Source organism: Ambystoma mexicanum, chromosome 13, assembly GCF_040938575.1.
Source record: "Ambystoma mexicanum isolate Mex_15411 chromosome 13, UKY_AmexF1_1, whole genome shotgun sequence".
Taxonomy (NCBI): domain Eukaryota; kingdom Metazoa; phylum Chordata; class Amphibia; order Caudata; family Ambystomatidae; genus Ambystoma; species Ambystoma mexicanum.
This window is the reverse complement of record NC_090938.1, coordinates 444,191,629-444,203,954: the sequence shown is the minus strand read 5'-3', so window position 1 is coordinate 444,203,954 and position 12,326 is coordinate 444,191,629. Positions and strand designations below refer to the sequence as shown.

The following is a 12,326-nucleotide window of genomic DNA, read 5'->3' as shown; positions in this document are numbered from 1 at the left end:
AGGAGACTTGTATATATAAAAGGAGTAAGTTTATTTATAAATTACAGAGTTACAGGGCTAGTTATATAGAAAGGGGCAGGGAGCTAAACAGATGACATCCTTTCAGTAAGGTTCTCCCATCTTGTGTTCCCAACTGTAGTTCTTGGAACCCTCAGGTCCCATCACAATCTATAGGACACAGCTGTATTCTACTAGCAGCACTGTGTGCACCCAGTGCAGATAGTTAGGTACAATACTACACAACACACGCCACCTTACATGGAGAGCAGTGGGGACATTTTGTGTGCCCTCTTCATTCCCCATAGAAACATTCTTGTTACCTTCCAGATATCCTCTAAACAGGCTGGTGGCAGTAGTTGCATTTTTATCCTTTTTGCACGTGTGCTATTGCATGCTGCCCTTTTAGCAGTGATAATGTAAGAGGACCATATGCTCCAAATAGCCTCCTGCATGTTTAAAATCATGTTCAAGATGGCCTTTCCTGTGTTGGCTGTCCTTCCTTGCCAGGTCAGGAGGGGCCCTTTGCTTCAAATGGTATGGTATGGTATTGTTTATTTATAAAGCGCTTGTACACAAGCAAGTGTTTCAAAGAGCTCAAGGAGGGTGGGAACATGAGGAAAAAAAAACAAGTCGCTCAGAGCCCTTGAAATTCCAAGACGATAATAGTCTGCACAGGCACAGTAAGTGCGTAAAGAACATATAACAGTTGAGATAAAGCAAACTGGCCTGACAGCGATTCTGCAGTGTTACCAGTGCAATTAAGCAGTGAAGACAAGGGAGGACAGACAGAAGATTTTCAGGCATGGTGCGTACGGATCGTGCAAGAGCACAGACGGTCACAGGGAGGTCAGAATGCACCCAGTCAGTGGAGACTGGGGTACGTGCAAAGAGAGCCACTCTCTTTGGTTATTTCTCAAGTGCAGTGAGTGTGGGTGGGGTGAAGCGCCCTAAGGGAAGTGCGAAAGAGGACGGACAGGGGTGCCTGGGACCTCTGAGACTCTGAGGTACACCAGGTGGCCAGTCAGCAAGCTGTAAGGAAGAGGAGGGAGAGAGGGAAAGAGCAGATAGGTGGATTAGCAGGGTAGAAGGAGGCAGAAGGAAGAGGAGAAGAGGAAGGTCTTGAGGAGTTTCTGGAAATGATGAAGATCTGGGTCAAGACGGAGGGAGGCTATTCCAGAGGGAGGCACCTGCTGAGGATAAGGATCTCCCTCCAAATCTATGCTTGGAGAACAGGCTCACCTCGCAGAAGGTTGGAGGTAGAAGAGCGGAGGGCTTGTGAGGGACAGTATTTATGTAGGCAGTGTTGCAGGTAGGTAGGTCCGAGGCCCCAGAAAGCCTTGTGGACAATGCAGAGGGTCTTGAACTTGATCCTTGCAGCCACGGGGAGCCAGTGAAGGGATTTCAGCACCGGAGAGATGCGGTCCCTGGGCTTGAGGCCAAGCTTAAGTCTTGCAGTTATGTTCTGGATGAGTTGCAGAGGGCGCAGGGCAGAAGAAGGGAGGTTGAGGAAGAGGCTGTTGCAATAGTCCAGCCTAGAGAGAACCAGGGCTCTTGAGACAGTGAGGCGCTGGGGGAAAGTGAGAAAAGGTAGAGTACCTCTGAGGAGGTGTAGCTGATAGATTTTTTAGAGATGTCCGAAATGTGAGAGGAGAAGGAGAGAGTGTAGTCGAAAATGACTAAGGTTTCTTGCCTCGTGGGTGCGGGCGCAGTGCCAAGGGAGGCTGGCCAGAGTGAAAGTGGGAAAACGGGAGTAGGGGTCCCAATGCGAACGATCGCAGTATTACTGCCGCTGTAGCAGAGGTCATTTGCAGCACACCATGACTCAATAGCGGACAGACAGTCAGATATGAGTGAGGAGATGGAGGCGGCTGAGGGTAGCCTGAAAGATAGTTGCGTGTCATCCGCGTAACACTGGATGTTCGGGGTGAAGGTGGCAATCACACGTGCCAGGACAGCCATGTAGACGATGAAGAACCAAGGGGATAGGTTAGATCCCTGGGGAACGCCACAGGTCGAGAGAGCTATAGTTGAGAGAAAGGCTCACAGTTCCACCTGGGATGGGCGGTCGGAGAGAAAGGAGGTTAACCATGAAAGAGCCTGAACTGTGATTCCCAGGGTGTCACAGAGACGTGCAATCAGGATGTTGTTGTTAACCATGTCAAAGGCAGAAGAGAGATCAAGGAGAATGAGGACAGAGGGAGTGTTAGTGTCAAGATTTGAGAGCATGTCTCCACGGGTGTTCAGAAGAGCAGTTTCCGTGCCTCTGGATGCTCTAAAGCCAGACTGATGGTCATGGAAGCAACCAATGGACTCAGTGTGGAGGGTCAGCTGAGAGATAGCCAACTTCTCCAAGATTTTGCCCAGGAAAGGAATGATGGAGATAGGGCAGCAGTTTGCCAGAATAGAGGGGGTCGGCAGAGGTTTTTTTGAGCAGAGGGTGCACAAGGAAGTGCTTGAGGGCAGTTGGGAAAACTCCAGTGGAAAAGGAGAGATTGCAGAGATCAGCCAAGGCTGGAGTGAGGGGGTCAATATGGTCTTTAATGGTTTTATAGGGGCAGAGGTCCACCTGTTTGGATGAAGCCTTCATAGATCGGACTTGTCTGGTAACCTCATCAGGTGTGACGGATGAGAGAAGAGAGGGTAATTGGAGGGGGCCAAGTGAGGCTCAGGTGTTGGTGTATACTGTGGTGTGGTAGCGAGAGTGGAAAGGATGTCTTGGGTTTTTGTGATGAAGTGTGCAGCCAGGGCCGAGCAAAGGTCCTGGGTGGGTGTGACAGAAGAGGCTGCTGCAGGATTGGCCAGTTCCTTGCAGAATTTGAATAGTTTGGCCGTGCTGTTAGATGCCGCAGAGATGCAGGCTTGAATAAAGACTCTTTTCTCAGAGCGGATGCAGAGTCGATATTGCCTTTGAAGGAGGCGGCAGGCCAGTTTGTCAGATGGTTCACCCGACACGTTCCATTTCCGCTCAGCTGCCCTACACTTCCGTTTAAGAGCAGCCAGGTCAGAGTCATACCAAGAGTTGCACTGTTTGGAAGGCTTCAGTCGGACCCTCATGACAGGGGCAAGAGTGTCAAGAGTGTTGGTGATTGAGGTTAGCGAGGGCTGTGTCAGCGTGGGAGTGAGCTGTAGAATTGGGTGGAGGGGTATAGGTGGAGGCAAAGGCAACCACTGCCACTTTTTCCATGGGTCTGGTGACTTAGAAGCAGAGTGGCCGTGCCGGGTATGTTGCTGCAAGAGGAGGGGAGAGCTTCAGGTGTGTTGAGAGAAGAGAGTGGTCAGTCCATGAAAGAGAGGTATTGAGAGGGGTAGAGAGAGAGGGATGAAAGTAGAGATGAGCTGCAAAGCTGGAAAGCCTGCAACGGTTCTCCTGTTTTGGGAGCTGGCAGGAATTGGGGGTGTGGGGGGGGAAGAGGACAGTAGGCTGCCTTGCATCAACCCACATTCCTCCAGGGGCATGGTTGATGCTGGGTAGATTCTGGGTGGCTGGCTGTCCACTTTTAATTTCCTATTTATGTGATTTGTTAACTGTACTACACAACATGCCCCCTTCCTTTTTAATTCAGATTTATGGTACTTAAGGAAGTGTTTTTGCACAACTGGGGTTGTGAAAGCCCAGACAACCCTAAGTTTGCTTTTCCAAGTTCTAACGCAGGCACTGACTTGAAAAGGACTCCTAGCAGCTACACATGAAATTATAACTAGGGCCAGGTTTAAAATGATAAATCAAAGGTCTTATTTTATTATTGTATAGTGTCTCACCTTAACAGCATAACAATAATTTTGAAAACTAATATCAACCAACTGCCACACCCTTCCATCTACTTAACAAACCAGCACCAGCTCGCTTGTATTCCCTGCATGTCAAGGGTGCTGAATAGCATATTTCAATATTCAGCCAAACATTTTTTGTAACTTTCTCAATCAAAATGACATAAGGACTTGCACTGGTGCAATGTGGCTCTTTATGAATGATAATGATGTTGGTGATTTCTAAGGTTTGCTAATTTGTTAAATCTGCTTCTAACAGCTGTGCGAGGGTTATTTGAGGGATCGGTAGAATGTGTATTAGATATTGGGATTTATTGCATGTATGTATTATTGATATTGTTAATTGAGGTCTCTGAACAGATTTCCTTCTTTATTTCTTTCAGAACTTAAGTTCCAATCTTCCTGAAGAAAATTTGTAAAAGGTAATTAAGAAAATAATCATGCTTTTCGTTTTACCCATTTTCCTTTCAGACCATTCTTTTTAGCAGCAGAACCTATGGACTTAAACATTCAAATATCTTTATGAGTAGACCAGGCCGATCTACAAATACATCTACTTCCCCTTTGACATGGGCCCAAAAGCTAAAGTGTGGTAACAGACCCTCTTTATCGCACACCACCCCACTGAAGAGGTAATTTGGTCTTGCCCATTCTCAGGAGGTACCCCCACATCTTTGGCAACTCGCTAGGATAAAGCGAGAAACAATTTCATCAGCAAGGCATGGTTTGAGCTGTTTTTAAAAATACCAAATGTCATTCTTTTTGATAATTATGTTTTTTATGTAATAAGTTGGAATAGTTCTGTGACCTAAAAAACGACGAAATAAATACATAAAATACCAATTTTGGAAATAAAGGCACTTTAAAAAATATCTGAATCGGCATTTGACAAATGGCAGCTGTACCTACTTTCCTTTAGCTAAGGGAGCCCACATATATTGGACGAAATATCTGTCATAGTGATTAGAAAGATAAGAAGAGAACCAGGAAAGTGTTGTGCCAGAAGCTCTGAGGCGAGTGAAGAGCAAAGAATAGTGCGTTTCACCATGTCAAATGCCTTCGAGGAGTCTATTAGAATAAGAAGCAATGAAAGCTTTTGTCGAGAGGAAGTAAGGACTGGTTCAGTCAAACGAAAGGAAATGGCAGCCAGACTGGAGAGAACCAAGCAGAGAGCTGGAGTTGATACTAACAGGAGGAGCTCAGAATGAACCACCCATTCAAAACCTTAGGGAAAGGAGGGAAGAAGAGAAAGAGGACAAACATTAGAGACCAGATAAATAACGAGGTCAAGAAAAGAAAAAAGGGAGAGACTAAGAAGTCAGAGGATCAATAGGAGCAGAAAAGAGGTAAGCTCATTGACATAGGAACTGGAGAAAATCGTCAGGCACTGGAGAAAAGGAATGGAAAGAAGCAAGAAAAGGGTATTAGGAAAAGGAGATGGGATACAGAAAAAAGTAGGAACGTAGATGAAAATCAAAAGCAGAAAGTCACCAGATAAGAGGTCAGCAGCAAAGGGGGCCAAGCAAGTTATTGACTATTGATTGATTGATTGATTGATATTTTATTTCTATCGCGCTCATACACAAGTGTTGAACACAGTCAGACTGCACTGGTGGCCTTGCCTCTGCTTCAGGTTTGATCATGACACCATCTGGTCTGGGAAAATTCACTTTTGCCGACAATCAGAAGTCACCCGATTAGCAGAGGATTCAAAGTTATACAAAGAACTGCAGATTGTTGATGGGTGATTCTGGCAAAATAAGCTCGACCAGGCTGGACTGTGCTACACACACATAAAATGTCTATCTAACATGAGCCGGGCAGGGTTTTGAAAAGTGGGAAACTGTGGATGTTTGTGGACTACTCTATCTGCATTATGAGTATTTTTATATGTGCAGGTCGCATAAGAGGGCAATTAAAAAAACATAAATCGACCCTGGCGAGTGGAGGGCGGTTTCTGGCCAAGCATGGGCCGGTTTAAAAAAAACAAAAAATTCTTTTCAAAAAGCCTTTCATCCTTCTTAGGTCGATAAATGAGTACCAACACAGGTTGGGTGATATTGTATGCATATTTGTTCTATAAAAAAGAGCTTAAGCGTAAGTGCTGTACAATAACATTATCATTTGGCCTTGGACGTCTGCTTGGATTCACAGTAATTTGACAATATGGATCTATACACACAGATATTAATTATACATATGGCGATCCATTCTTGTATGAAATGTATACCACATTAGTGAAATCATAACCATATTTTTCGTAGTGTACTTAGGAACAATGCCATTTGATCCCACTTCCTGTTTTGTCAAGGGGTGAAAGGTCGTGCTTCATCGCTTCCAGGGATGTCACTTTGAGATGCGGTCAAATGACATCACTTCCGGTGATGTCATCAGAGGTCAAGGGTCATAAGGCGAGGGCTGGGCCACTTTTTTTGGGTGACCGGGCCTATTTCTTGTCCCAGTCCGACCCTGCCTCCGGCACGCCCTGGTCCAGCGTTACACATAGGAAAAATACCATTCCTAATTCAGGACAATGAGTTGGGCTCCCATCACAGTGGGTACCACCCACTCCTAGTGACAATCGTTAATTGCAAATATTACATTCATCTTCGGCTTGCCCCCGTCAAACACTCAACTGGCTTTGGCCAGTTCCAGATTGGTCAAGACAATGGCACAGGTGGCGAAAGAGCTTATTATTTGATTGCCAAAGGGCACATTTCATCACTCATTCACATATTAAAATCCTCTCTAGATGCCTCTGAAAACTGAACCATTTCTAGATTAAAAGCAAAATGATAACAGCGTGGGGCAATCAAGTTATAATGGTGGTGATGTGTGAATGTAATATGTAAATATCATACCGAAGTCGCTTTCCATTTTCGGCAATTTTGGATTTCTTGAGTATTCCAGCTTTTTCTAGATTCTTTGGCTACAACAGATAAGGAACAGGTAAACTACAACACAAGTCATTATATGGGGGCAGGAAACACTTGCACAGCAGTAGAACCAGGACTCGAAACATGTCCACATTTAAGTTCTGTTCATCCCTTGTGAAAGGTTGGACTGGGTCTCATTTGAAACTTCAATCCTCTTTGGTAACAAACAGTGCAAGTATAACAATAGTTTACAATACAAAATGAAAATCAGGGGAATCCCTATTGATGGCACATATCCACGCTGCACGAGAAGTAGCAACTGGATAGTTCAGTTCTAGGTGGTTTCATCGAAATACATTACTACCTGAGAATTTACTTCAAGGTAGGTTACATCATGTTTTTCTTTTAATGGCTGTTCCTTCTCATACCTTCCTAAAAAAGATACCCACCCCCCACTTACACTTTCCCAACCACCTTTAACCACCAACCCCACCATATATACCCCTCTATCTTACTCCCTTAGAAGTAAATTACCATGCAGTAAATGCCCAAACAATAATGTATTCCGATGAAACAGCAGTACAATGATATTTCCACATAAAAGACTCCAGCTCAGTGGCCCACCCTTAAAGCCACCTCTACCCACCACCTGCCTCTAACTGGAATGTATAGTAGTGGTCTAGACATTGATAAAGCGTGCAGGTTAGAACTGATCAGCGCTCTCAAGACTAAAAAAAGAACTTGTACAAGCACGTTTCATAGAAAGAGGCCGTCAAATGTGAGCTCATCAGGATGTCATGAATGGCCTCAATTATGATACCATCTATGATGTCATGGGTGGCATCGTGAGCAGAGCAGCAAGATCTGAGAGTTATGGTTTAGCACATTTTTTGTTGTTTCGCGTTGCAAGCATTCCATACCTTTAACAAAGTTATTTCACGGATACATATAGAGAGAAATGTGTGGGCGGTGCATTATATAATGTGCCCACTCTCCCCAAGTTTCAGGGAACATGCAGAAAACTTAAAAACCTTTTTTGGACCGCGAACTCTTGGCAGGTACTCAAAAGGTTAATAGGCAACACAGCCATTAAATTACTCCTTTTCATGATGGAGTGCCTCCTGGATTACAGATATGGCAATCTTAAAGTCACATTTAGAGGGTGTGGGGGAAGAAGTGCTCACCCCTTCTGACATGCCATGCTGCCGAAAACCTCTCTCGACAAGCCCAGTTCCAAGAGCTTTTTTCAGGTGGGTCAACTGCCCCCCACCCCTTGAGGGAGACCCATGGTAGTGGGCTGATAATTTAGTGTAACCGGGTATAAGCCCATCTGCCTCCCTCCCATGCCCCCACCTCTCCCTTCCATCCACTGCTCCACAGGTATAGGGAGGTCCATCTTCTCGCACATGCGCCGAATGGCTTAATGGACAGAGGGAACTCCCCAGTGCAGGGGGGGGGGGATGGCGGAGCGGGGGCAGGAGAAAGATAACCTGCCAGCCTCAGGGTGACAGGACATTCCCTTGACCAATGTTACACGCCTGCCCTTTTCACCCATATTTTAATTGATTTCAATCGACTACCTTGCCAGTCACTGCAGGAACTACTGCCAGCTCTCGACTGGAACCAGCGCTGCTCCACACCAGCATGTGGCAAAAATAGCGATGGAGGTGCCTACCACACACCTCGTTCTGCTACAAACCACTAGAGCCTAGGTGCCAAATATAGTCCCATTTCTATGCAAAACCAAATGAGTGCCACGGACATAGGACAGCTCCACTATTATATGATGCACGGATATAGATCACCGATATGGGCCGCTAGGTATTGCCATCTGGCCTCAGCCACACCACTTTCTGCCACGCTTTCCCACTCAATGGCTCCTCTGTCAACTGACGAAGATCAGAGTGAACATATTATTATGCAAATAGCATAGCCATAGCTTAGCTTTTGAAATCTTCGACTACCTTTTATTTCTCGGGTTAGTGTGTGTTATGAATCGTCAAAATAAGCCGCTGAATATTCCCCCCCCTCCCTTACAGTCCATGAACTTACTATATGGTGGTTGGTTATTAATAAAGTTGATAAACCCCGAAAGACAGTTTGAAATATTTCCAAATGATATCGGAGTAGAAAACGCACTAGGGGGTCCTTCCCATTATAGTGATTAAAGTGATGCGGCACGCGTCTACTTCTGCATGCTGTAATCCTCGGTGCATTATGTGCGACAGTGCCCTCGCATGTTTTAACCAATTCGCTACTGGTATGCATGGTCTGAGAACAAAAAGTGGCAGTGACACATACTGTATTAGCTAAACAAAAAAACGTACAAGTGAGCTTCTGAATCAAAGCATTGCACGGAACGAATGCTTTGGGAAAATGATACCTTCGGCCCCTTTTCACCCAGTGTTGATGAGGGACAGCCATTTTGATATACTGTCGTTTTAGTTCAACAGTGGAGTTTGGTGGCGACTTTTGTTGCGGAGAAATCTGGTTTGGATTACATACGACCTGCAATTGGGCTGGAAGCATCGTCCATGTTGCCATAGCAGCCAGAAGGAAAAGGAATGTGTTTCTTAATTCAATCACTGAGTTTATAAAGAGCATCTGTGCACATCATTTACGATCTCAATGTATACACTGAAATACAAGTGATTCAGAAGGGAGATAACTAACATTAACCACTGAAAGCCTTTAGAAGGGTGGCCACCTCGCCTCAAGTAAACAGAAGTACTTCTACCTGACTACTGGCTGGAGAGAGGCTGCCTCCCTCGAGTGCATAGCTTGACAGAAAAAGTGAATTGCGACCTAGTTCATGCTAAAGATTGACTGGCGGGTAAGATGTGTGGTTTAAACGCTAAGCAGTGATTTTAACGAATTAAATTACAGAGAATGCTTTAATAACGAAAAATATCGACTTTTTGTTAAAAATGTATGTGGGGTAAGGGGTTTAAATGGGTTGGAAAGGGGGTTAGGGTGGATTTAAAAGCGTAGGAAACCGGGAAATGGGGGGTGGGGGGGAGACCCCCAAAATAAAAAAGAAATACAAAATTCGATATTTTCTTCATTATAAATTGTTCGTTATTAAATCATTCTCTGTAATTTAATTTGTTTAATCATATGTAGCCGATTAAACTAGTGGTTACCTTATTTGTCTCCAATTCCTGTGTGGCTTGGGATCACTTGAGTTGCTAGAGAGATTATTCCCAGTTAATTTCAGGACATTATAAGGTTTTGTGTGGGGGGCTGAGGTAACAAGGACCCGACGATCATGCAATGGATCGCACGTTTTAGTGCCTTTAGGTCTTGATTAGGTTGGGCACAAATAAATAACATTCTAAGACATATCAGTACCTATTGTGAAGCTTTGTATAGAGCTCTCACATTGTACCATTTTAGGTAATACCCAATACCTCCATACTGGGCCACAGAAGGCGATTTCTAATCTTATAAGAAAAACAAGTACACAAAGCTTTAGATGCCCAGCTGTGCAGTCAAATATTTTGGCTCATCACAGCCGCCCGGTGCTCAAAGGTCCAGCCATTACTGTAGACGGTTCGAAAGGTGGGCATCTGTATTGTGCACTCTATTTCTTCGCTCTATTACCCACTTTATGTTGTATGGTAGACTTTATTAAATAGTATCTGATAAAGAGGCCTGCCTCTTCTATCTAAATGTCTCCTCTTTTATTGCTGTGATGACAATGGTGTGTTATATTGTTAGGAGCATCTAGACCACTCAATTACCAAAAACTGTCCCTTGTCGGATTTCCTCAGACTAGTAGGAGGCTCTTGGCAAATTAAGTTGATTCGAAAAAGCCAAGTGAACGGCAAAGGTTCATGTGGCCATCTGCACACTACCAGAAAAGTGTTCCAGAAGGTGTCTACTGTCACTGACAAGGCCATGCCACCCTATTGACTCTTCATAGGACAATGAGTCAATGAGGTTGCGGGGAGAAAATATGCAAGGAACAGAGGGTCCATTCAATGTAAGTACTTATGAAAAGGGCAAAAAGACTTGAAAGTATCGACATATCAAGAGTCAAAGAAGGCATTTTGTGCTATGATGGACATATCTTTTAAGTGTACTGATGTTTAAGCATGCAAAAAAGAACAACAAAAAAACAAACCATAATTTGTCCAACTCTACACCTCATACCAAATTCACCAACTACCAGGGACAGTGGGCTATCACCACGTCCCCACCACCACCACCATCACCACAAACGCCATCTGCCAACAGCTTATTTCACATGCCACCGAACCTTGCCCAGTAAAGGGACTAAAAGCAAGAACAGAACATAAGAAGTCTTAGCTACTAACACGATGCTGGAGGCTCTCCAAAAGCATGGCCTCTCCATGTTCTGCAGTGAAATCGAAAGCATTCCTCCTGGTTGGTTCCTCAAGGTCCTTCAGAAATAATATACACTTCAATGAATTCAAAATCAGCAAATGAAAAACAATTCACCATGTAAGACCATTTGTTGGCACATTCATTCAGGGGAGGCCCAAGACGATTTCTAGAGCTACATGCTACTGTGAAACTATATATTCAAATAAGATTCTATGTGATTTGGCCGAAAAGATTTTATCGAAGTTAGATTTCATCGAATTCTTTTTATTTTTTTTAACTGGTTAATTTTGCCGCAAATATATGCAGAAGGAGATTCCCCCACAGCCTGCCTCTTAACACCCGTACATCAATTAGTACCCTAAACTCCCTGCACACATGTACTTGGGGCAAAATCCAATGAAAACAATTGGATACATTCTACTTTGATTGAATCTGCAGTGGCCAAAGCTCGCGTTGCCTTCAAATAACATCCCAGAGCCTGGATCAACAGGCAGGGCTAGTGAAAACTCGATCTTCACCCTTTGGATAGGAGCATTTAGCAGCTGGGAGAGAGGCGCCAGCTATTGGATTGTCCATGAAGCCATGGCATCTGCCATGGTCCTTAATATACAGTGGCTCTCTACCCACGTGCCATTTGTTTGCTGCCCGCTCCGGGCCCTCCTTTTGACTTTAATCTCAAACAATATGGCCCCTGCAACCACCCACTCCAGCTCCCCCTTCACTGATTTGCAACCCCTTCCTCGCTGGATCCCAATTTCGTTCATGCACCATGGACATATCAAAGGGACAATATCCCTTTTCTATTTTCCTGGCAGCCAGTTTGGGTATGTAGATGTGTTTATTTGGGAAATAGCCGCACTGGCAAAGAGCATAACCCGTTTCTCATAAAAAAGGCAAAAAAAACTATTAGAAGCCAGGGAGGTGTCCATGGATGCTTATAGAATCATCCCCTTGTTGGGGTTGGGGTGGATAGAGCCAGAGACAGCCAAGAGCCCTTAGAGAAGCCTGAGAAAGAGCAGTTACCAGCCCTGTTCGAGGCCAAACACTGGGGAAACAGCTATAAGAATAGCTATAAGAATTAAGAGAAATGTGAAAGAGAGTCACAGCAGATGGCAAGTACCATAAGCTGCAATTTGCGATGTACAGAAATCGAATACAATACATTTCAGAAGAAATTCCAGCCCTACAAGCCGCTTTTCTCCTAAGCCCTCAAATACAACAGTCCCTGATCCAGTGTAGTAAGACGTTTGAAACCAGCCCTCTCCCATTAATAGAAGGGATAAAGAAATACACATTTCGAAAATCAAACTTTTACAAAAAATCTTAACACCA

General features: G+C 44.5%; 1 protein-coding gene across 9 annotated transcripts in view; it reads right to left on the bottom strand.

Moving 5' to 3' along the window:
* The window catches only part of ARHGAP27 (Rho GTPase activating protein 27), a 785,924-nt gene that overhangs the window by 111,314 nt on the left and 662,284 nt on the right, over window positions 1-12,326 (bottom strand). For 5 of the 9 annotated variants that reach the window (XM_069634066.1, XM_069634069.1, XM_069634070.1 and 2 more), the window contains 2 exons: window positions 10,964-11,050; window positions 6,630-6,697 (listed from right to left, as the gene is read on the bottom strand). In XM_069634066.1, coding sequence (XP_069490167.1) covers window positions 6,630-6,697; window positions 10,964-11,050 — 155 coding nt within the window. The remainder of the gene's footprint in view (window positions 1-6,629; window positions 6,698-10,963; window positions 11,051-12,326) is intronic. The other 4 variants (XM_069634072.1, XM_069634071.1, XM_069634074.1 and 1 more) reach the window with 1 other exon arrangement.